At 46.1% G+C, this 22,935-nt stretch overlaps 3 protein-coding genes across 3 annotated transcripts in view; 2 read left to right on the forward strand and 1 right to left on the reverse strand.

The window, feature by feature from the left end:
- The window catches only part of HDAC6 (histone deacetylase 6), a 44,015-nt gene extending 38,961 nt beyond the window's left edge, over positions 1 to 5,054 (forward strand). Inside the window, exons 27-29 of the mRNA XM_063294139.1 lie at positions 545 to 691; positions 1,495 to 1,623; positions 3,425 to 5,054. Coding sequence (XP_063150209.1) covers positions 545 to 691; positions 1,495 to 1,623; positions 3,425 to 3,493 — 345 coding nt within the window. The 3' untranslated portion in view covers positions 3,494 to 5,054. The remainder of the gene's footprint in view (positions 1 to 544; positions 692 to 1,494; positions 1,624 to 3,424) is intronic.
- Positions 5,055 to 8,678: 3,624 nt separating this feature from the next.
- Positions 8,679 to 14,713, forward strand: LOC134492452 (LHFPL tetraspan subfamily member 5 protein-like). The gene is made up of 3 exons (XM_063296624.1): positions 8,679 to 9,712; positions 12,801 to 13,043; positions 14,616 to 14,713. Exons 1-3 carry the CDS (start codon positions 9,280 to 9,282, stop codon positions 14,642 to 14,644), a joined length of 705 nt encoding a protein of 234 aa, XP_063152694.1. The 5' UTR covers positions 8,679 to 9,279; the 3' UTR covers positions 14,645 to 14,713.
- Positions 14,714 to 16,027: 1,314 nt separating this feature from the next.
- On the reverse strand, positions 16,028 to 22,182 carry PCSK1N (proprotein convertase subtilisin/kexin type 1 inhibitor). Its single transcript, XM_063294121.1, has 3 exons — positions 22,013 to 22,182; positions 18,409 to 19,004; positions 16,028 to 16,902 (listed from the first exon to the last, which is right to left on the reverse strand). Exons 1-3 carry the CDS (start codon positions 22,061 to 22,063, stop codon positions 16,647 to 16,649), a joined length of 903 nt encoding a protein of 300 aa, XP_063150191.1. The 5' UTR covers positions 22,064 to 22,182; the 3' UTR covers positions 16,028 to 16,646.
- Positions 22,183 to 22,935: the final 753 nt, after the last annotated feature.

The following is a 22,935-nucleotide window of genomic DNA, read 5'->3' on the forward strand; positions in this document are numbered from 1 at the left end:
GGAGACTGATAATGTGGAAGTGATTTTACATGGGTGTGATATAACCCCATATACATACAAGCAAAGATTCTAGGAATGTTCCTGTGATGCACAAGGACTTAGAGAATAGAGGGTCCCTGTTGCTAGATCTAAGAAGTAAATCTAGTTAAAGCCTGACTTCAGAACTAGCACAGACATAATAGAAGAAGTAGTCCTTGAGCAGTTCTTGCAAGTCCTACCAAGTCCAGTCAGGCTCTGGATTCAAAAGCACCATCCCAGGACAGGGAGGAGGGTGGTAGAACTGGCTGAGGATTATTTAACAGCCCAGAGAGCTGAAGATGCACCACAGGGAATTTCCAAGTTTGGCAAAAGTTCCAGGATAGGGGGGAGTGTAACTTGAAGGGAAAAAACTGCCCAGAGTCCCTCTGGTGGGAGGAGATGGGCGCTGACAAATTTGATAAATAGATAGACAGACAGACAGACAAATAGCCAAGGTTTAGAAGGGACAACCTCTAGGCTAGATGTCAGGATAGAGGGATTCTTCTGCTACGGTATCTCTTTCCAGGGGCTATTCTATGCGGTGACTCCCTTACCCTGGTGCCCCCACCTCAGCTCGGTGCTGCCTGTGCCTCCTGTGGGCTTGAATGTGCTGGAGCCTTGTGCAGAATGTGGCAGCAAGATGGAGAACTGGGTTTGTCTGGTATGCTATAAGGTAAGAGGACTAATGCAGGCTAACTGGGGACAGACCAGTCCTGAAGCTGCAGCTTTGGGGTTAGAGGCTAGAAGTGGTTAGGCTTTGGCAGACCTGGGGCTAATAGTGACTCTCCCTGTTCTTGAAGGAACTGTACTTAATAGCTTAGGGTGGGTAACTTTTTGGTGGACAGGGGCCGTCCTCCACCAACTGGGGTCTCTACTACACAAAGGATTACAGTTGATGAAGCAGTAATGCAACAGTGTCATCAAAGGGAGCCACATTTTCAGTTCATTCTCTATTTTGCTGGGAGTGTTCAGTTTTCTATATCTACACAGTATTATTAAGTCTCTGAAGGCATATGATACCTGTTTTCTTTAGTTTCCCATCCAAATTGGCAAAAACTCACACCATCTTTGAGAGCTCTGTGGAGTAAAAAAGGGCTTCTCTGTATGCAGATTGCACATACTTGTCCTGCACTAAGCTGGCTCTTTGTGCTCCAGTAATATTTCCTTCTGGAGATGCTAGTTTTGAGTTCTTGCTCTGAGGCTCATTGTCTCTGTGGTGTGTAAGGAGAAGTCCTCTACCTACTCCTGGCCAGGAGCTATTTTAGGGGTTTCATGACCTGCCTCTATCATCTTCCATCTGACTGGCTTGAATGAAATACAAAACAGCAGAATTTGTTCTCCCCCATTATATACCTCTCCCTTTGCTTTGTGGGGAGTCTGCCTTCACGTAAAGTTGATGAGCTGAGATTGTGACATCCTGGATCTGTGCATTTAATGTTTCAGCCCTGCTCTCCTGAATTATTCTATCCTTTTCAGGTCTGTTGTGGCCGCTACATTAATCAACACATGCTGGATCACAATAAGGAATCTGGGCATCCGCTAGTGCTTAGCTTTGCAGATCTCTCTGCCTGGTGCTATGACTGCCAAGCCTATGTCCATCACCCAGTGAGTTGTAACTGTGGTTTTCTTCTTCTTCTTCTTCTTTTTTTCCACCTTGCCTGTGACCTCACTAGAGGCTGCTCCTCCAGCTGGGAAAAACTAAACTTGCATATTGAGCTGCACCTCTGAGGACCATGTGAGAGAAATGAGGCAGAGGTCATAATATTTTACTGCATGTGGGAAGCACAGGAAGTAATTACAGAACATGATTTAGGGGAGCCTTTTGAACTCTGGTGTGCTCCAGAAGGGTTTGGATTACGACACCAGGAAGTCCAGCTGGTCGTTATCCAATAGATCTGGAGCATAATGTTGGGGAAGGAGGGAGGAGCATCTTTAGGAAAGCCTCCTTGGTATTTTGAGAGCCAGAGCTTATCTAGGATGCTTGGCAGGTGACCCCCTACTTGGCAAACAGCGTTCATCATGCAAAGTGGCCCAACTACACATCTGGTAGATTTTTCAGCTTCCCTCCAGCTTTGTGCTTTTGAGACATGCTGGGCTATAAATCCCATCATCCCCAGCCAGTGCATCGGCACAACTCTTGATTAGGGTAGCCTTTTGCTTTTTAGATTGATAGTCATTTCAAGAGCATTGAACTTGGACTCGGAGTAGGGAGACTAGTCCACTCTCAGCCACAGAAGCTCACTGGGGGACTTTGGGCTAGTCTTTTAGGCCAGCCTATCTCACAGTCAAATAAGAGGAGGAAATATTGTGTACATTGTCTTGAATGAAAGGCGGGATATAGAGTTAATGGATAAACAAACGTCCACTAATGTCTATAGGAGATAATACTCCGTTAGGGGAGGGGCATTGTCCCCCCTCCCCCTTTATACAAGTAGCATAGTAACGTCTCTTCTTGTAAGAAAGGGTGTTAAGTAAATGGCTGGTGTGGAATGGGTTTCCTTCTACAGGCAATGGTGTCATTTGTTTCTTGAGGTAAAATATGCAACGATGTTGGGGGAGGGATGGGTACAAAAATGGCCAGGGTGATGATCCTTCCTTCATATTTGATCTATGTAATTCAGTTCTGCTGTTGGAAAACTTCCTTATCTGCACTTAATAGTTCTTGGAAACTCCATGATCAGTGGCAGTCTTTTCCTGGACCCTGCCATTGGAGCCAAAGAGTTAAGTGTGTCTTGGGGTAAAGATTTGTCCTGTTGGTAAGGAGACGTTTCTCTCTGTTTAACTGTATTTTTGCCCAGCCCAGCTACTGACACCGAGCAGCTGAGTTAAACTTCTGCGTGCCAACAAATTCAAAGGGCTAAGGGCCAAATAACATGGGACATAGCACAGGCTTTTATTTACAGAATCTCAGTGCAAGAGTCAGAATTTGCAAGAATGACTGCTATGGAAGGAAGGAATAAATCTCTTCTCTCTGGCTACTGTAATCCAAGGGAAAAGCTCCTTCTGTGCATTGTGTTGGGGAGGAAGGAGGAAATGGAAAGCAGTAGTTCTGAACTGCATAGTTTTGATGTGTGTTCCTTCTGATGGAAGAGAGTACAGCAAGCCGCTCACATTTGTCCCTTGGCTTGTAGCAAGGGTGAATTGGGAGGGTGAGGTTAGAACAGCTTTTGAACGCAAGTCTAGTAACTTTCTTGGGACCTATATATGAAATAAAGAATAATAAAAAATAATCAACTATAATAGTCCCTCTGTGTAAATTCAGCACTCTCACTAATGCAGAGCTCTGTCTCTCAGCTTCCATTTCACCAACGGTACAGCTGTTACATTAGTCTCAGTGAAGGAAAAAATACAGGGTAGATGGCCAGATCCAACTACAGATGTTCAGTGTGAGTTTCTTTTTCTTCAGGTCCTTCTTGAATCCAAGCGCCAGGCTCACAAGCTGAAGTTTGGAGTGGATATGCATCTGCCTTCCTAAGGTGACTTTGTTCAGAGGGGAAGTTCTAAGACTGAATGCAGCACAATCAACCATCATTTGACCTCACTGAAGTGAATCCAAGGCTTAAAGGGCTCTTGTGCCAAAAATAGCCAGCAATCATCAATTGCAGTACCACCAGCAGCTACAAATCAAGCGCCAGCACCCCCACTGCTCCCACTAGAACAAAGAATGTCCTCTTCTGGCCCATTCCGTGAAGGGGAAGGATCAGACGTTAGCGCATTAAGGATATTTTTGCTTCCAATCAGAAGTACTTCAATTTCTTCAGTGCTGAAGAAACACCAGTGCCAATTTTATTTTTTTTTGCTGAAGGGACAAGGGGCTCACTTTTCCAGTGTCTGATTGCGCAAGATTGCGTTTCCCGTATTACTGTATATTCCTCTAAATCATCTCTCCTCTATGTTATAGTGATTTCTTGCTCGGTTGGGAAAAGCCTATGTTGATTTTGAAGTAATGTGCAGGCCATTGGAGCGAATGAGAGAAAGGGTGTTTCCTTTGAAATTAGAGTAGGATGTGACAAGGGGTCAGCCCAGACGTTGGTCTGCCCTTGTTAAGGATCTACATGATAATTTTAAGACCGAGTTCACATTTTGGACTTTAAACGTTGTATGTGCATGTATGGGTAAAAGAGAGGAAGGGAAGCAGCCATTTCCACATGAAGCAGGTTGACCTGAACCACAACAGCAAAACCACTGTTTATGATGAGTCATGACACTTCTAGAATGGTATTATTTGAACCTCCATGGCAAGCACTGTATTCATGTGCACACTGTTTTTTGCAGATAAAAATGAGAATGGACCTGCCGCAAAAGAGAATGGGAGAACTGGCCCTTGATTGCTATGTTGGAAATAGCTTGGTGAAGTTGGCTTGCTAAGCAAGGAGCAGGATGGCCTTCCCTGGGGGTGAGCTCCTGTCCTTGGCAAATGACTGGAGAAGGCGTGCATTGGATTCCCTGGCCGCTTCCAAAGTAGCAAAGTGGCAGAGTTGGAGGCTGGGGTGGCTTAGGTTTACAATATGGAAGCCTTAGAGCATCTCTTCTATCAAGCTAAAAAATGATCAGGAGGAAAAGCTTTTGTTTTGGAACTGGTAAAATAAATAAAATGACACGCCCAGCCTTTAAATACAGGGAGCCAACGTGGTCCTGTTCAGATGTTTTGGTTTATAGCTCCCATAGCTAGAATTAATGGCATGTCTGAAACATCTAGGCAAGGCCAATCTGCTTCCTGCTCTGAAAGCTGATGAAGGAAAAGGTTATGTGTTGAAAAGAGTTAATGGGTGAGGGTGGCAAGACGAAAAGATGGGTGGAAGGGGGTCACTGTGTGTGTGAAAGAAGAGCACCAGCTTCCACATGAGGGTGCATTGTTTTCCAGGGCTGGCCCTGGTGGAGTGGGGTGGGTGGGTGTATGGGTATTACAGGGTTGATATTGAAACTTGGAGAGAATTTAGTTGGATTGTAGCCTTCACTGAAAAAAAAATGTTTGCATATGTTTCTCTGCTTGATTTGTAATCTTTCTAATTCAAATAAAGTGTCCTGTGAATTGCTGTATGTGGGTATATCTTAAGGGGATCTCAGAGGAGAGGTGCAGTGTTAAGCTTTTGAGGGTGGGATTGATCTGTCTCCATCCCAGGATCTCAGCTTGCGGGCTCATGCTGAGCTTATATTGTCCTCCCTTTCTACCAGTACCTACTTCCTCACAATTTCCTATAGTATGTATACATTTGGAAAAGTGTGGTCCTGTGTGCCCAATGATGAGAGCCTGCATAGTATATTGGTAAAGGTCCTAGATTAGGATAGGGAAATGCCAGTTCTAGTCTTCCCTTATGCACGGAAGCCACCTGGGTGATTGTGGGCCAGTTTCCCCCTCTCAGCCCTGGTCCGTATCAGACTCCGCAACAAGTTGGCTGATAAACAAAATCCCTTTGTCACATCATGCATTGATAGCTCTGCTGTAAGTACTGGGAAAGCATGGGGCAAAAACTAGCAGGCTCTGCAACTATGCGGGACAAATGCTAAGAGAAACAGCAGCAACCACATGATGGACCCATCAGTCCCTTTCTCTGCATCTTGTTCCCTTTGTTTCTGGCATATACTGCTTGGGTGTCCATTGGGTCTGTCTGCAGGATGCTGCATTGGGAACTTGAACCAGTTTGCATCCCTTTGTTGCTTTGTCTTTGCTTTTGCTTCTGGCCTATTGGAAAGATTCAGGAGAACAAACCTACTTCCTCTGCTTCCTTCTCCGTGTCTGGCAAATACTGACCTGCTCAAAACAACCATGCAATATCACTAGAAAATATACAAGTCCCAGAAAACTTCCTATGGAAAAAGGTTGGAATAATATATAAGCCATGGGAACATTCCTGATTATCAGAGTTGGATGCAAAGGAGAAAAAAACAATCTAGCCTTCAGTTTGTGAAGTTCTATAGCACTGCCTTGGACTGGGATTAGAAAGCCTATGAGCAGGCTATATGTAGAGTTCTGGTAATTAACCATTAATTCAGTGTACTAATTCTGCATTCTTTATAAATTAAAGCACAGTAGAAAAGAAAATGCATGGCCCTAGCTATTTGACATATTTACTAAGACTCCACAAATGGGCCCTTTTTCTCATGCCCTGATCCCTGTGAATAGTATTTTAACCTCTTTGTTTCGGAAAACAACATTGTTCTTTTGATTCTTAATAGCTGTTCTGTATAATACATGCATATGTGCACATATGCAGAAAGTAGAAATGCCATGCTGAGTTAATGGGACTCGGGTTCACAGGATGAGCAGTGTAGCCCTCTGCATGTCAGCTTGAGAGCAACCCCCAGGGACTTCAGTGGGACTTACTTTTTGGCAAGTGTGGTAGAATTGTAACGCAACAAACTAGAAGGCCTAAAAATACAAAGCAAATTTTCTGATGTATCCAGTTCAATTTGTTCAGGCTGCTGTTCAATTTACATGTTACAAGTGGAATCACTTTAGCAGTTTTGATTCAATTTAGTTTCAAGCTAAAAAGCTGGTGGGGGGAGTTGTTCTCAGTCACTGTTAATGTACTACCCTGGCTGGGTAACTAAACCATGGCTTATTCCATCCATTGTCCTGAACACATTGATCCATAAACTAACCACACAGGCTGGGTTTACACCATGTAAAATGTGCAAACTGTGGCCAGTTCAGTGACATGCACATACGGCTGCTAGTCTTGCCAAGTCAGATGTTTGGACCATCCAGTCTGTTGTGACAGACAGCAGCTCCTCAAGATCTCAACCAAACTTTCCTAACTTGATCCTGCATTCATTTTCAGTGGAAATAGAGGAAATCAGGAAGCTCACTGGGGAATCGCTCTCTCTCTCAGCTCACCCTACTTCACCCAAGTGTAGGGAAAAACTAGAAGTGCTATCAAGTGCTACCTTAAACTCCTAAAGAAGTGCTTCTCAACCTTGGCAGCTCTTAAGATGTGTGGACTTCAACTCCCAAAATTCCCCAGCCAGCCATGCTGGTTGGGGAATTCTTGGAGTTGAAGTCCACACATCTTAAGAGTTGCCAAGATTGAGAAATATTGTCCTAGAGGAACAGTAGGATATAAAACTGTTTATTTGTTTATGATACAAGACAAACATCATGTTGATAATTATCTGTCCCATACAATTTGTTTGGCAGCCTGCCCCAGCATTTTCTAAGATATGCAAAAGCTGATGAGAACCACATCACCAACCATCTGTTTTCCTGCCAGCTGATACTTGTTGGTCCGCTGAAGGCCTGCCTCCTGCTAATGGCAGCAGACAACCAACAGTTTGCAATGGGTCCCTGAGGCCAGGGACAGAGAGATGGAGGTAACTGACAGGTGGAAAAAGGAGAAGGGAATTTTTGTCTGAGGGCCACGGGCTGCTCACTTTTATATACTGTACAATCACAAGTCTTTGAACATTTTCTCTGTAAGTAGTTTTTGTCCTCTCATCTCCATAGACTGTTTTAATATTTCTGTTGTTTCTTTCTCATTTCCTCATCCCACCATAATCTCTACACTTTTTCTCCTCAGATGTCTCTGCATACATTTCCATTCCTGAATCTCCCCTTTTGGTCTGATCCCATTCTACTAATGTTAACAAGTGTTTAATTTTCTTTTAAATGTCTTCTCCTTTTTTTGCCTCCTCATCCCTGAATTCTTCTGTTCACACTGTTCAGTTGCAATAGCACACACAGTTCCTGTTTTCTTGAGAAAACACAGTGAGCAATATGGCACCTCTAGTCTGTCCCTGTGAGCAGCCCTAGTCCTTATTGGTCTGTTTGGAGGGAATGCTTTGCTCCCATGACAGTGATCGTTTTCTTTAATTCAGCAAACCTCGATCTTCTCTGAATGTGTATGTTTCTCAAGGGCCTTGTTTATGCCCCTGTTCTGTTGACACTTACCACTCACTGGAGGGAGTAGATTTCCTATTCATTGTATAGAGAGCTTAAAGTGTGCCAAGCATTTCTCAGTAATGCATTCAAGAATCCTCTAAGGCATTTAAGAGCTATCATAATCATCTTCATTATCTCTACATTGCAAATGAAAGTGACAGAGAAAGGTGCTGCCTACCTCACCACTCCTGAATTCCTGGCAGAAGAAAGTTGCAGGGTAGAATAGCACCTAGTCTTTTAGGTGTAGTTCTCACTGTGAAGGGTGAATCTATATTGGCATATATATCTATATATCCACGGAAGTGGCAGAAGGCTTGGCTGAATGCTCTTTCATAGCAGGGCAGCGGATGACTGAGCGGCAACCCATCTCCCTTATTCCTCTGTGTGTGACGCTGTATCACACGAGCTGCCATGTGAGTATGAAGTGGTATAGTCCAGGCAAGGGTAATCACCGCTTCAACAAACCAATATGACATACAGCAGTTCTGGATGATCAATGGGCTGTATCAATAACCAAGTACTTGCCTATTTTATCCAAAGGCATTTGCTGCCTCCTGCTGGAAGCTCTACCCCTTCCCTGGCATTTGTATGCCTGTAACTACTGCCTGGTGTGAATAGGGAAAAGGGGGCACTATTTCTGCCCCCCTCCCCCTGATCTCCTTCCTCTTTCCTCAGTCTCCTCTCCCTGTTCTCCCAAGCCAGGGCACAATTCAGCAGTAGACAGCTGGTGAACCTCTGCATCCATCCTCTCACATGGAAGATGAATTCAGCAGCCGATGCTCTAAGCCCAGTCTTGCTACTTCTTCCCAGCAGCTTTTGCTCAGGAAGACGGATGGAGAGGAAAGGGCAAGGCTAGTGGGCACTTGGCCAAGTGGCTGCTTCTGTTTCCCGGGCAGGAGAAGTAAGAAGCAGCCTAGAGTGATGAGGTTGGGAGGGGAGAGAAACCAACTCCCTCCCCCCTCTCCCAGCACCCTGCAAAAGAAGGAAGCCAATCTTGGGGAAGGAGGGAATGGAGCATCGCGCCCCCCTCCCGCTTCTTCCATCACCATCAGCGGAGGAGTGCCGAGACTGCAGAGGAAAAGAGCTTAGCTATCCTCACCCCAGGAGATCCCTGCACAGAACGGGGGATTCCGCTGCCAGCTTCCAGGGGTGGAGAACCTGAATAACTTGGTGGAGAAGTGGAGCTGCTGGAGCAGGGGTGCGCAGAGTTTTTCCCAGAGGAGGAGGAGCTGAGCAGAGGAGAGGAGAGTGGCCAGAGGACGGGTGCATCAACTGGCTTGGGGAGCAAAGGCTGGCAGGATTTGGCTCCCTGGAGAGAGGGAAAGAAAAACGCTTCTTGTGGAAGGACGCTTGCAGCAGGCCCCTCAAAGAAGACGCGGACCATGCTGGCAGCCCAAGAAGCAGCAGCCCTCTATCAGACCGATTTTGTGCGCAATGCCAGGGCAGTGGGTGCTCTCTGGGCTGGCTGTAGCCTCTGCTTTGGCATCTTGGAGGTGGTGGTGCTCATCCAGCCAGCGTGGGTGCAGACGGCCCCCCTCACCTACCAGCTGCCGGTTTCCGGGGCCCTCTCTGACCCCAGCGTGAGCGCCGTGGGCTCCTTTGGCCTCTACCAAGTCTGCACAGAGCAGGACGGGGTCCTCCAGTGTGAGGGGTCATTGGTCACCCTAACCCCCATCCCATCTTTCAAAGCAGCTGCTGTCTTTGTCCTGATGGCCCTGGTGTTGGTGATGGGCAGCGTGGCCTCCCTGGGTCTTTTCTGGGTCTGCAGTGCAGGGACCGTCTACAAGGTGTGTGCCTGGCAGCAGCTTTCAGCAGGTGAGAGAATCCACGTTGGGCTGTCATTTTTGAAAACACAATATATTAAAGGAAGAAACTTGGAAGGGGGTGGGGTGGGGTGGGGGAAGAGTTTGCAAAATGAGACACCGCTGAGGCTCAAGTCCAACACAAGCCATGCTGTACGCTTGCCAGTTGAATTTGGAAGACAAATCACAAAGTTTGGTCTCTTTTTGACAAGGATAGAAACAGCCAAACCCAGACAAGACCATGCAGGCTTCATTCAGAATAGATGAGAATGTTCAGCAGGCGTATTTTCCCTTCCACCAGTGTCCCTGAGTATGCTGATTGTTCTTCACTTGCTGCACTGAGAGAAAATGGTTCTTTATATCTGAGTGAGCCTGTGTGTCCTTTACCATCTGGGATCCTATCTCCATCAAGCTAGATTGCAAACCTGGCCTTTCTCCTCAGAGGACTTTGAGAGGCAAAGCTCTTCTTCTGGTCTTATCAGCAATAGCAGCATTAAGGGTGCAGGTGATTCCAGTGACCAGTCTTTGGAGTTACCAAAAGCCAGCGAAAGCAGAATAAAATCCATGGGTAGAGCACAATGTTCTTTATGGAAGCAAAAGTTAGTTCTGCATCTAGGTAACCCAGACACCATTCTAAACAAGCTAAACTCTGAAACTGGTGTGAGCTGTGCCAATGTACATCATTTTACTTTTGTGTGATGTATTCACTTTTTTTGTGGTGCATCCTCATTTTTTTATTATTAATAGGAAAGGATGTGGAAACATGCAAGGTTGCGGGGAGCTGTTTGCGTTCTTAGATTTTAGCAGTTATCGCCCACATATTTTCGAGCATCTCTTGTGGCAGTAAAGGCTGCTGGCTTGATTTAGAAATGAGTTAACCTTGGGAAGCTGAATTATGGGACATAAAGCCCCTGAGTGAACGGAGTGGTCTTCTGCAGGTCTCATTCATTTCAATTAGGTTAGGGTAGGAGAAGTTCTTGGCGGATGGTGTCATTTATTAATTAGCAGGAAGACAGTGCCGTGGGTATCTGTCTGAAATGCCAAAACATATTGGGTCGCAGTCAGACTGATCAGACTGAAAAGCAACCAGTTCTTCTCTCTCTCCACTGGCTTCAGAATTGGGAGCCCTTTGGACACAGCACCCTCAGTGGACCCCTTTAACCTAGAAATGCTGAGATAGGGAGTTCCACAGACTGAAGCCAATCTTCCTGAATTTTCTGTACCAAACAAAACCTTTCTGGTGATCTCAGAGCACTTATAAATGACCAGTTTTGTTACCCTTCAAATGCAACCTTGGGAGAGAAGATATGAGGTCTATCTGGATAAGGTCAGGCAGTAATTCAGATTCAAAGGGGAAAAAGGTACTTCAGAGCACATGTAGGCACACAAATAGCACCTTTGGCAACTCCGTAAACCAGGGTTTTCAAATCCTATGGGGTCACGAGCAAATTTGAGGGGCTTGTGCACACCAAGCAGGAGCATTGTTGAAATATGTTCCTACTCTGCCTGTACAAGACAACAGCAAAGTTGGGCTTTTCTATTTCATTTCAAATATTAATCTGAGGTAAATATGGAATGAAAAGCAAGAATGTCTCTAAATAAAATCTAGATTTCAGGAATTATGCCAAACTTTGTTCAAAATGTGGTTGTAAATGTGATGAGGGAGTGTGTTATTTATTTGCAATAAAAAGCTTTTATAAAGTTGCAAAGTTCTATCATAGTTTTCATACAGAGTTTAAAATCTGATCATTAAAGTAAATGGTTTCTTTCTTGCACAACCCAAAATCAAATGAAATAATTGGTTGTATTTGTGGCAGTGGTGGTGTCACACCAATTTATTTATCATTTCTAGGAGTCATGGCACTGCAAAATTGGAGGATCCCTGCCTTCAACCAGCCGGGTTTTTTGGGGATTCTGCTGCAAAAGAGCAGGCACCCAGTCCTGGGATAAGACGCAGCTGCTTGAAAAAGTTGCCAGAATCCTCATGTGCTTCGAAGTACCTTTCAACTTTCAAATCTGAAGGGCTGCATGCCCATGCAATGGATGTACAGGTAGTCCTTGTTTAGCGACTGCCTCATTTAGTGACTGCAGTTACTATGGTGATGAAAAAGTAACTTTGTGAGCAATTATCGCATTTACGGCCTTGACAGGTCTGTAAAGCAAAGGAAAGCTGAAGAAAGATCATAAGCACAGTCGCTGTTTCACTCAGCAACTGCTTCGCTTAACAACCGAGTTGCTGGTCCCAATTGTGGTCACTAAACGAGGATGACCTGTATTTAACTTAGGGTCACTTACATTCACCCAGTCAACAATCACACTGCCTGCCAACATATTTGTCAAAGCAGCAGGAGACAATCAGCGAAATATGAAGCTGCTCCAGTTACCCCAACAGCTACCATATTTAGTGGTATTTTGCCTATTTTGGCTAGGCCGGGTTGGGGGAGAGATGGACAATGTATAAAATAAAATAGAAATCTGCAGTGTCCTAATGTGACCCCCATTAGGACACTGCAGATTTCTATTTTATTTTATGCTTTGTCTATCCCTCCCCCAACCCGGCCTAGCCAAAAGCAGAGCCACCATGGATGCAGGTTGGGGGGAGATTTATTCTGCCCCCTCCCCTCTCCCTGTGCCTATGGGTGGGAGGCGAACATCCAAAAAAGGCAGAGTTTGAGACCTGTTTTTGCAGGGCTGTTTTAGACTCCCCCCTCTGGGTTCAGTGCAGAAGCAGGGAGGGAAGAGTAACCCCAATGGAAGCTTCTTTCTCATGTTTGGTCTCCATGGTTGACTTTGCGGGGGGGGGGGGGTAGTTCAACCCTAAACAAACCTGGGGATCCCTTGAGTGGAACCAACCTTTTCCTGCTCCAGGGCTGACTGCATTTTCATGTTTGCATAATGCATTCCTTCTTTTCTTGGCCTAGTTAAGCATGTCATGTGAACAGAGCCACAGGGAGAAGGACATCAGGGCTGGGAAAAGTCAGCGGGTTTGCATTCTACAGCAAGTGTCTGTATGGGACCCACGACTCCATTAATCCTGTCTTTGTCGTCCCCTCCCCTCTCCCCCGCCTCTGCCTTTGTCTGCCTCTCTCTCTGTCTTGCAGCAACTTGTCAGGCCCTCGGCTGCCTGGTCTTCCCAGACGGCTGGGGAGCCCCAGAGGTGAGGGCTCTTTGTGGGCCCCAGGCCAGGAGCTACACCCTGGGTACCTGCTCGATCCACTGGGCCTTTACTCTTGCCCTGCTGGGCATTGCTGATGCGCTGGTTCTGGCCACCCTCGCTTTTGTGCTGGGAAACAGGCAGGACGCTCTCTTGCCTGCAGGCTACACACCACCCCGAGAGGGAAGAGGTAAGCATTGGCACACCCGGTGCCCCCTCTGTCTTGGTAACGGATGGAGGAGCCGAGGGATGCTGCTTTGGCAAGGCCCAGCTACTTGAGAGGCAGGACTGTCAGTCACATGAGCTGTTGCCTAGTTACGGGCAATGAGACACCCAGAACTGGTCCTGCTGCTGGTTTTCTGACCGTGACTAAAAGTGCATTCTTTCTAGCATTTTCAAAGCATCCATCCCTTTCTCTCAAACATGCCAAATGATAAAAATACCCGTTTGTTCCCAAAGAATACAAACTCTGCACATAGACTTCATAAAAACTGGGAGCTGCAAATCTGGGTCTTCTGCAATTTCTGCAAGTCTTCGGAAGAGATATGAAAATATTCTGCTCCCATGGCCAAATGGTTTGGGCAGGTGACAAGGTATTTGTCTCACCTGCCACCCTTTTGGCTCCAATATGATGCCTAAACTAACTTGTTCAGGGTGGGCATATATTAGCCTCGATTTTTGAGATATGTTAGGGCTGATACAGCTGGGCTGAAAAATCCAGATGATCATTTGATAGAAACAAAGAATTAGATTTATTCTGCCTCTCTTTCCTACCTGATGTCATTGGACTTCTGCAGCCCAGATATGATAAGGTGTATCTCAAAAGCTGACATCAGCAGGTTAGTGAGGCTTACTCAAACACACATGCATACTTTTGCACACCATTTAGGGCTCGTTGGAATAAGCGGTTGGGAAATTCACATACACAAAAAACACCCAGCTGCTGGTCTTTAATCTTCCATTTTGCCAGAGACTGACAACATGTCAGGACAATTATAGGAAATTAAAGTGGCACCATTTTGTTCTGATTTAAAATGTTGCTGCTATGTTTGCCAAAAAAGAGCTATTAAGGTTAGAGAACATGATGTTGGCATCCGTCAGGTCTGCAGAGTGCCCTGCTCACAAGTCTTGATGTGGGAAGCTCACATGACTGAGAGACTGGTGTGTAATGCTTCAAAGTGCCAACAGAATTCCTTGGACCGCAAGGTTAATTATCGCTCAAGCACGATGGCAGTTAAAGTCAGTGCATCTGGAAGGCCCTTGGTTTGATAGTGCTGGTTTAAAGCTTGCTGGTAAACCCAGAAACAATGTCAGAAAAGACCACAAGATAGATAAGATAAAGCTGCAACCCCCAGCTTTTCAACGTTCCCTTTCCTCTTCAACATATATGCATTGTGAAAGACACACACACACACACACACACACATGAAGGGGCCAAGGGGGAGGACAAAACGTCAGGCCCAACACATTTTTAAAAAAACATATAATTACATTCAGAAAACACATTCCAGAAAATGAATGAAACATTTGTGCCTGGCTGGGTGATTGCCCACCATTTTCTGCCCCACAAGTGACCACCATGCTTGAAACTGACTTTTTTACTGTTTGTAAGTGCTTTTAAGTAAGACTTTTCCTAGTGTTATCTTAGGGGGAGTGGGTGGAGAAGCTGGACTTTGCTTCAAGAACCCAAATGCCTTGGGCATCACAGATTTTAGAAAGTATCTTATAATTTCCCCCTTTTCTGCTTGCGGTATGTGCCTAGGTGTGACCTCAGCGCTGGCTCCAGATTGATTCCAACCAGCAGACATTCTTCAGAGTCGAATACACCATGGTTTTGCTGTACCCACTGCAATAAATTTTAGAAAATGATAATGTAATGGTATTGTATTAGTATCTTCCATGACTTCTTTGAAAATGTTTGCAAAACCATTTTTCTCATTCAGGGATGGATAACCAGAGGCTCAAGGGCAATGTATGGCCTCCTAATTCTATTTTTTTGCAGTTCCCCAAAAGTCACACAACCAAAATTTGGCAGCAAATAATAAATGACAGCAGAGTGATTTCCGAGTGATGTTCAGCAGGAAATGACAGTAGGTTACACCATCAACAGGTTTAAACGTTACTATTTAAAATAATCCTCAAGTTCCCCCCCACCCAAAAATTGAAACAAAGGGCAGAACATTCCAGATCTACCCAGTGATACAGTAACGTAACTACCATACTTCCTGTGGCCTTTGGCAGATGAAAAAAAAAACATTTGAAAAGGAAAAGGTACCCAGTTGCCAAAAAGTTCCCAATTCCTGATATTGTTCGTTGCCAGAGTCCTCTATGACATGAAAAGAGTTGGGGAGAAGGTCACTCAAGGAGGTGACTCTGTGATGTTCATGGTAGTACTGAACCCCTTGTTCAATATGACATCTGGAAGAGAACAAAATGAGTTCCAGCAGTTTTACACTCATGGTGGCCTATGGATTGATCATCACCTTTCATGTCAGAACTTCTTGTTTGTTTAAGGCTGATATCTACTAGCAAAATACCTATAGCTTGCCATGGACACCATTTTTTGAAGATTCTTGACTTTTGAAGGCCCAGAGGCAGACTGTACATTCAACACCAAACTCTTCCTTCTAATAGTACCCTATAGGCCTTCCTAGATGTTGCTTCAAATCCCAGTATAAAGGGGTTTTTTTCCCCCTCCATGGCTTTTCTTCACCAAAGGGCCCAGTAAACAGGAGTGTCTGGGGAAATCCATAATATCAAAATAACTCTTAGGTTTATATTTTGGTTAGTTTTACTGCCTGGATTTATCTGCTTATTTCTGATATTGATGGGAGTAAGGGCCCCAGAGTGGAGCTAAGAGTAATGGTCCCTCTTCACCAAGCCCTGGGTTCCCAACTTCTTTCAAACTTAGTTACCCTGAGCAGAAAGGCAGGGGCTACACTCCAAAATGTAGGCACGGCTGCGAGTAAAATGACTGAAGGTTAATTAACATATCATCATGTTCCCTTTCGTCATTCTATATGTTATAAATTCATGGCAAGTCCTGGAGGGGCTCTGAGGGCCACATCCAAGGCTCCCTCAAGTTACATGTGGTGTTGGGGCCCTCAAGTTGTGCGTTCCCATAGTACAGATTTTCCACAAGGTGGCACAAACAAGACCACTGCTACAATAAAATACCTGGTGGGACTTTTTATTCAATAATTCATCAACACTAAAACTGTGGCCACAAGCATGATTGAACATGGCAACAAATCAGCAAGAGCAGCATCTGTGTTTATGTAGGCCAAGGAGGGTTGAACACAAGGGGTCTTACGAACCAGACAGAAACAAGCAGGTGGAAACAGGGAGGAAGGGGTGAGGGGCAGCATTGATGAAGGAGGAGCATTAAGGCAGTTGGAAGATGGGGGGGCTGGAAGTTTGTTTAAGCCACTTTTAAAAAGCCAAGATGTGAGAAGGATGAGGCTGGTGATACCTAGCTCTGGCTTCGGAGGGAGGTGGGGACTAACCATCAATGAAGAACCATCTCCTTAGCTGAAAAGAGCTTTCTACCAGGGCACTGAGAAGGTCAGCGAAGAGACAAGCCCCCTCCCCTGCACACACTTTGTAGACCATAATTGGGATTTGGGGATCCCAGTCCAAGGTTATCCCCCTTCCTTCCCAGTATTTTGGGGTCACAGGTAGGACAGAGGCAGGAAAGAACACGAGGTGTCACTCACAGTCCATTGACATTCAAAGGGGGGGCTCATCAGTGAGGTGGCTCCCCAATTTTTCTTTTCACAGAAACCAATTCTCATTATTCAGGGAGATACCGAAGCCTCTGGCTGCCCCCGCTGATACTCCTTCTCCCACCCACCCCTTCTCCTTCTGTCCTCTTGACTCGCTGCAGCTCATCCCCACCCTCCCCACCAAGACGCTTGACCCGCAGAAGGTTGGGGGGTTCAGGTAGGTCTCCTCCATCAAAGATGGCACGACGCAGGCGTCTGGGGGCCAGCGGGAGGCGCTGTGAGGACAGGTTGCTTGCTCCTGACAGGATCCTGCCCACCAGATACCTGCAAAAGACAGGGAAAGATAGAATGGGGGGCTTACCAACCCATCTTTTGCAGGAAATAGGAGAAGACATTGATCTGCAGACAGCTAGTTCCTATTTCATGCTAAGCTATGATCTATTAAACATGGTTTCTTTCAAAAAGCTATGATGTCTGGCCTCCTGCCATACTCTAAGACATATAGTAAACCATGGCTTACAAACTGCAACAGCTACGTTCAACACCTCATCCTGAGCCAAGCAAAATGAAACAAAACTCCAACAGATTAGAAGGCCTTACACCTTCCCACCTGCCTTTCAAAAGCTGTTATAATTCCCAATATAAAAGCAGACACAAATCCCAGCTCTTCCCTCCAATTGGCCTTCCCAACAACAGAATCCAAGGAAATCCCTCTGTGCACTGAGGATGCATGCCAGGACCGGGAGTGCAGATCCTTTCCCGGTTAAGTTCATGCATTCACATGGAGAACTGAACGTGCGATCGCTGGGGATCAACCCTTCTCTTCTCCACATCACGCTGGTGACATCAGTGAAGAGACAGCTGTCCATTAGTGTGGTGCGGTTGTCTGCAATGCAGCTGGAGCCTCAATAATGGAGAGGGCCGGCATGGGTGGAAATGTTTGCCTGTGTGCAAAGGGGCAGACAGGCCAGCTCTTTAATGATACCTTTATTGTGAGCTGAAAAAGAGAGGGGCTGCTCTCTGCAGTTCCCACATCCAGTTTGACCCATGAATCTACTGCCCAAACCTGACTTTTCTCTAGAGAGGCCTTTGCACTTCTCATGGCCATATCAAGGGGGAGTTTTCCCCAACTTGGGGGCTCCAGAAGCACAAGAAGGTCGGTTCTGTTGGAGCAGCTTTCCCAAAACATGGCTTGCCTTAACTGCAACTCTTGCTATCCCTTTGCATGTGCCCTGGAAGGTCTCATGGGACCCTTTGCTGCACAGAAATTCACAGGTAAAGGGCTTCCTAAATTAACCCAGACTGGAGATTTACAGGTCAAAGCTAAAATTCACAGATCTAAGCAAAAAGTAAGAAACCTGAATATAATCACATTGGTCCAAAGTATCTTTCTGTTGATGGAGACATCATGATCCAGGAAAGTCTTTTGTGAATGGGAGAAGAATTAGTGCCCCTCTCTTCCCTCTGCAGCAACTGCTCTCTCAAAAATCTGTTCCAGAGAACTGATAATTCCCTGGGACGGGAGAGGAGGAGGAGCTGCAAACAGAGGAGGGAATCTGAAAAATTCCTCTTTTGTGTTCTGATGCTTCTTTTGTGAACCGCTCCCTGAAAGACCATCAAACAACCATTTGTTCTTTTTTAAACGGTTCAATTCAATGAGGTCTGAGAGTGGCCTGATTTTACTCCGTAGTGAAAATTGAATTGACGCTGCACAGGCTCAGAGGCACACCCCACCCTACTTCCTATACTGCACAGCTCAGCGGCAGCATTCCGAACACCGAGAGTTAAATCCTAATTCAAAGCAAACCCCGACTTTTCATCTCTGGCTACCTCAGCATCTCAGGGTCCACCTCTCCAGCAGCTTCCTCCTCTGCGCCCAGCTCTTCTTGGGGTTCGAAACCTCCTTCTGGGGCCCAATAACGATTCGGCAGTGCTCTGGGTGGAGAGGAGCCGCCTGCCAAGCCAGTCTCATCATACTCAGGGTACAAGGTTGCCCCCTTTGCTTCATCCCACAGCCTCAGTAGATTTGCCAAGTAGACAGATTCCTGGTCTCGGCGATGCCCATCCTGAAGAAGGCGCTGCAAAGCAAGTGCCAGGTGCTTGTCTGGCTGGAACTGGTTGCCAGGTGGGGACACTGCCCTTTCAAGGGCCTGGGCCATGCGCTCATCGGCCAGCTGGTTCCCAGAAGAAGCCAACGCTCGCTCTAAGGCTTGGGCAAAGTGATCTTCTTGCATCTGGCCACCCGGAGTCGACATGGCCCTTTCCAGGGCAGCCAGTTGAACCAGTTCTGGGTAATATACTTCATTGGCCAAGGCGGTCTCGACAGCCTCATACGGTGCCCCCTGAAGCTCACGGCGCACCCGCCGGACCCCCCCGGACAGGTTGTGATTCACCCCTCCGTGGGAGCTACCTGTGGTGGGCAGAGGCTGCAAGAAACAGGAAGGTGATTGACAGGAAGTGAATAAACACAGACAGACAGAAATCAGGCTGGTGCCTGATATTAGATCATCCCTGCTGTAGACTTCTAGCTGGGTCTTTGGCAATAGATTCACTACAAATTAATATGAAACAACAACAACAAAACCCCCATCAAACTATAAGTAGCTGAACAGACAAGTAGTTTCATAAAAAATAAAGGAAAGTGTCAATCTAATCCAGTGTTTCTTAACCCTGGCAACTTTCAGATGTGTGGCTAGGGAATTCTGGGAGTTTAAGTCCACACATCTGAAGGTTGCCAAGGTTGAGAAACACTGATCTAATCAAAGCAAAGCACTTTTAAATCTCATTGATTTCACCAGAGAAGAGCATTTAACTTGCTTGCTGAAATAAATCAGTATTATTTATTTTTATCTCTGTTTTATACACACACACACACACATTTATTTTAATTCTATCCTTCCCCAGGGCGCTTAGTATGATATGAATTTCCATCCTTATTTTATACTCCTGAAGTAGGTTAGACCAAGAGCTAGCAATTGGACCCAGCAGCAGGATTGCAACTCATCAGTAGCAAATGGAAAAAATGGAACTGGATTTATTTAATTTTGAATAAATAAATAGAAGGATGAATGCATGGATGGATAAAAACATTGATAGACAGACAGACACCTCAGGATCCTAGGGGAAAAAATCCACTCTCATTTTTTCCCCCTCATACATAATAGATAATAGTTGGCTTATTCTAACATGTGTAGTAACATACAATCACAGGAAAGTTTATAAGAAAGAAAAGCTTTGTCTCAATACATTAGTTTCTCCCTCAAATGCCATAGCATTTGGGGAGAAGGGACAGATGTCAGAGTTCCCATTTGTGCCACTCAAAATAATGGTAAGGGTTTGTGTAGCACAAGCTAATTTTTGTTAACCATTTTTAATTGGTCATTATGATGAAGACTAACTGTCCCAAACGGAGGTATGTGGTTTGTTTATTCTACCACTCATGAGCGACCCTGTAACTGGAGAACTGAGGAAGTTCAAGGCTTAAAACAAACACAAACACAGTAAGAGTGTGTGCGCGTACTTAATCTTATTAACCATTCTCTCTCTCCACTCACACACACACACAACCCATGCACGCACACACACAAACAAATAAACCATTTACACAGATACAGCCTGATTCAGCTCAAAATCTATCAGTATGAATAAAAAACAGACTCTCCTCTGATCAGCTATTACTGTAGATTACCACCCACCATTCTTACCACCTTTGTCTCTATATTCAGTGGTCCAATTTTCTGCATAATAAGTCTGATTAGATTCTTCCGAAGTTAACACAAACCCTCCGAACCTTTGAAAATAAAAGAAATGGCCCACTCCATATACCTGTTTGTAGTGATTAAATGGCAAACAGAAAAATGAACTTAAGCCCCAGCACAGCAGAAATGAAGAGAAAGGAAGTCAGGGCCAAGAGCATCTGGGAGAAGGGGAAGGAAGGGCTTTTCCCAAAAAGGCGGGCGGGCATCTCTGCAGAGAAGTATAGAGAAATCTGTGAGGATGCCAAAGAGGCTCTGCAGTCCTCCTGCAGGGTTAGTCACACACCCACTGGCAGGAGGGAAATTAGGAAATCTAGGATAGGTGCATCAAAGAACTGCATGGTTAAATAAAATGTGGTCCTGACCTTTCAGGGCAATGGTTAGCCTTCCCTGATGGTCTGCTACCCCTCAGCCTCCCACTTGCCTCTGCCTTTGTTTCCAGCCATCCCAGTCCCCCAGGCCTCAATGAATCAGTCAAGACGCCTGGAGCAGACATGGTGGCAAGGGACGCAGGGCTTACATAAAGCATCCATGATGGCATTTGGTACATGCACCTCCATCACACATATGTATTCCATGCTGCACCTTCCTTTTAAAACAACAGGCATCTTCCTGTGAGCACACCCGGACACCCTACCCTCATCAGGGAAATATACCCAACCGATGCTTTTAAGACACAATGCTTTTTACACAGTCACCTGTCACGCCCCTTCCATAAAAGTCAGATCTATTCGCATTTTACACCCTTTAATGCCCAATAACATGTTCACCCTTTTTGCACTCACGGATTATGCTTTGCACCATTCTTTTGCATTTCCTCCCCACATAGTTCAGTCCTGGCACAGCCACACAGACAATTTGCAAACCTTACTTACCCTCCCACCTACAAGTACCCCACACTCAGCAGTCCTGTAAAACATACACAGCTGCTTCCTGTAGGCACATGTGTGAATCAGTTACACAAATGTGCACAACAATGACTTCTCTGGGTAGGTGGGTGAAAAATAGGCATGCATGATTCATGGTGTTTTATGCTTTCCTACAACAAATGTGCATGCATACACACACACACACACACACACACGGCAGCCAGATGTCCTTTGCTGTTTGAAATGGCTTGAATAGAAGCATCAGACAAATCACTCTGTAAGTAGACTGCCACTTGGTCTTCCACAATTCCTCCTTCCTTTGAAAAATCAGGACTGCTCCTTCAGCCACCCATGAAAATCCCAAAGTGTCCCTTGGTTGGGTCTTCTGATGAGTCCAGCTCTGAACTGGGGAGTCAGTGGCTTACAGACCATCAAGCAGTGCTCCACTTTATTTTGCTACCGTTCATCGCCCCCGAATCCACCAGATCAAATCCTGGCAATCCGGACAGACGCATGTTAGAGAAGCAAGAAAATAGGTGCGCCATGAAAAGGCTGACAGATGACTCAAGTAAGGAATCCAAGCCACAAACTAGGGACGGCTACTAACCCGCATTCAGAAGGAAACAAAAGAAAAACCACTCCTTAGCCTACAACTAAAGTATGGGTTACATGACGTATAAGCAATTGCCCCTCCACCCGCGGCTCCCTTGCTCGCAGCGCCCCAGATCTACATCACCTAGGACCAGTCACGTTCGCACGGCCAGCCTGCGTGTTGGACTCATCCACCGGGTTTGAGTTCGCATCTCCTACCTTGGCGGCTCCGAGGCCCGAAAGCAGCGCAAGCAGCAGCGCCGGGCCCATCGCTCCCGAGTCCCTCTGGGAGGTAGAGGCTGCCCGGATGGCGGCAGCAGCGACAGCAAGCGAACGACGGAGCCGAGCGCGGACTGCACCAGCCAAGCGGAGTAGCGGACGGCGCCAGACAGCGCCGGCAGCTCCGCCCAGTAGCCCCACCCCGCAGCCTTTGGCTCCGCCCACACCCATTTTCCAGTTCCCCAGCAGCCTTGTGTGGCGGGCAGGCAAACGGGGGCGGGAAAGTAGGGAGCCGGGTGTTGGGCCTTGTCTTGCCCCTGCGAAAAGTACTGCTCCTGAGCACGTGCAGAGTGCACTCCTTTCCCACTGAACAGTCTGGGGTGGGTGGCCGCTTGAGGCGTTTTCTCTGCTTGTCCCTACAAACCTGCCCTGGCAACGTGAGTTTTTCGGCTGTGGCCCCTTGGGATTACTGCTTCATCTCATCCCCAGCTCATGGATGAGAAAGGCTGAAGTCGTCCTTAGCTGTGCTGGAGTTAAAGTAGCATTTTCTCCCTTATTCTGGTGTCATCCAAGGGCAGCATCAAGGGGTATAAAATCTGTTAGTCTCATCACTCATTGCCTTAGAGAAAGGTCAGGGAATTGGGAAAGAGAAGAGAAAAGAGAAGAGAAGAGGCCAGAGATAACAATTGCAAGTTGCCAGTGGGGGGATGGCTGGATAGCACTTCCACTCAGAAGTGGGAAAAACTCTGAAACTTGTAATATGTTGCATTTTCTGTACTTTTTTTGATCCTGACTCCAGCCTCTGATCCATGCCTGGGTAGGTGGAATGGAAGAGAAAAGCTAAAATCTTCTCTGCAGTATTAAAGGCTGTCTCTACAAAGTAGTATTTCTATCAGCTTCCTAAAAGTACCCAGGAAAGGGAT

This window comes from Candoia aspera, chromosome 2, assembly GCF_035149785.1.
Source record: "Candoia aspera isolate rCanAsp1 chromosome 2, rCanAsp1.hap2, whole genome shotgun sequence".
Lineage (NCBI taxonomy): Eukaryota > Metazoa > Chordata > Lepidosauria > Squamata > Boidae > Candoia > Candoia aspera.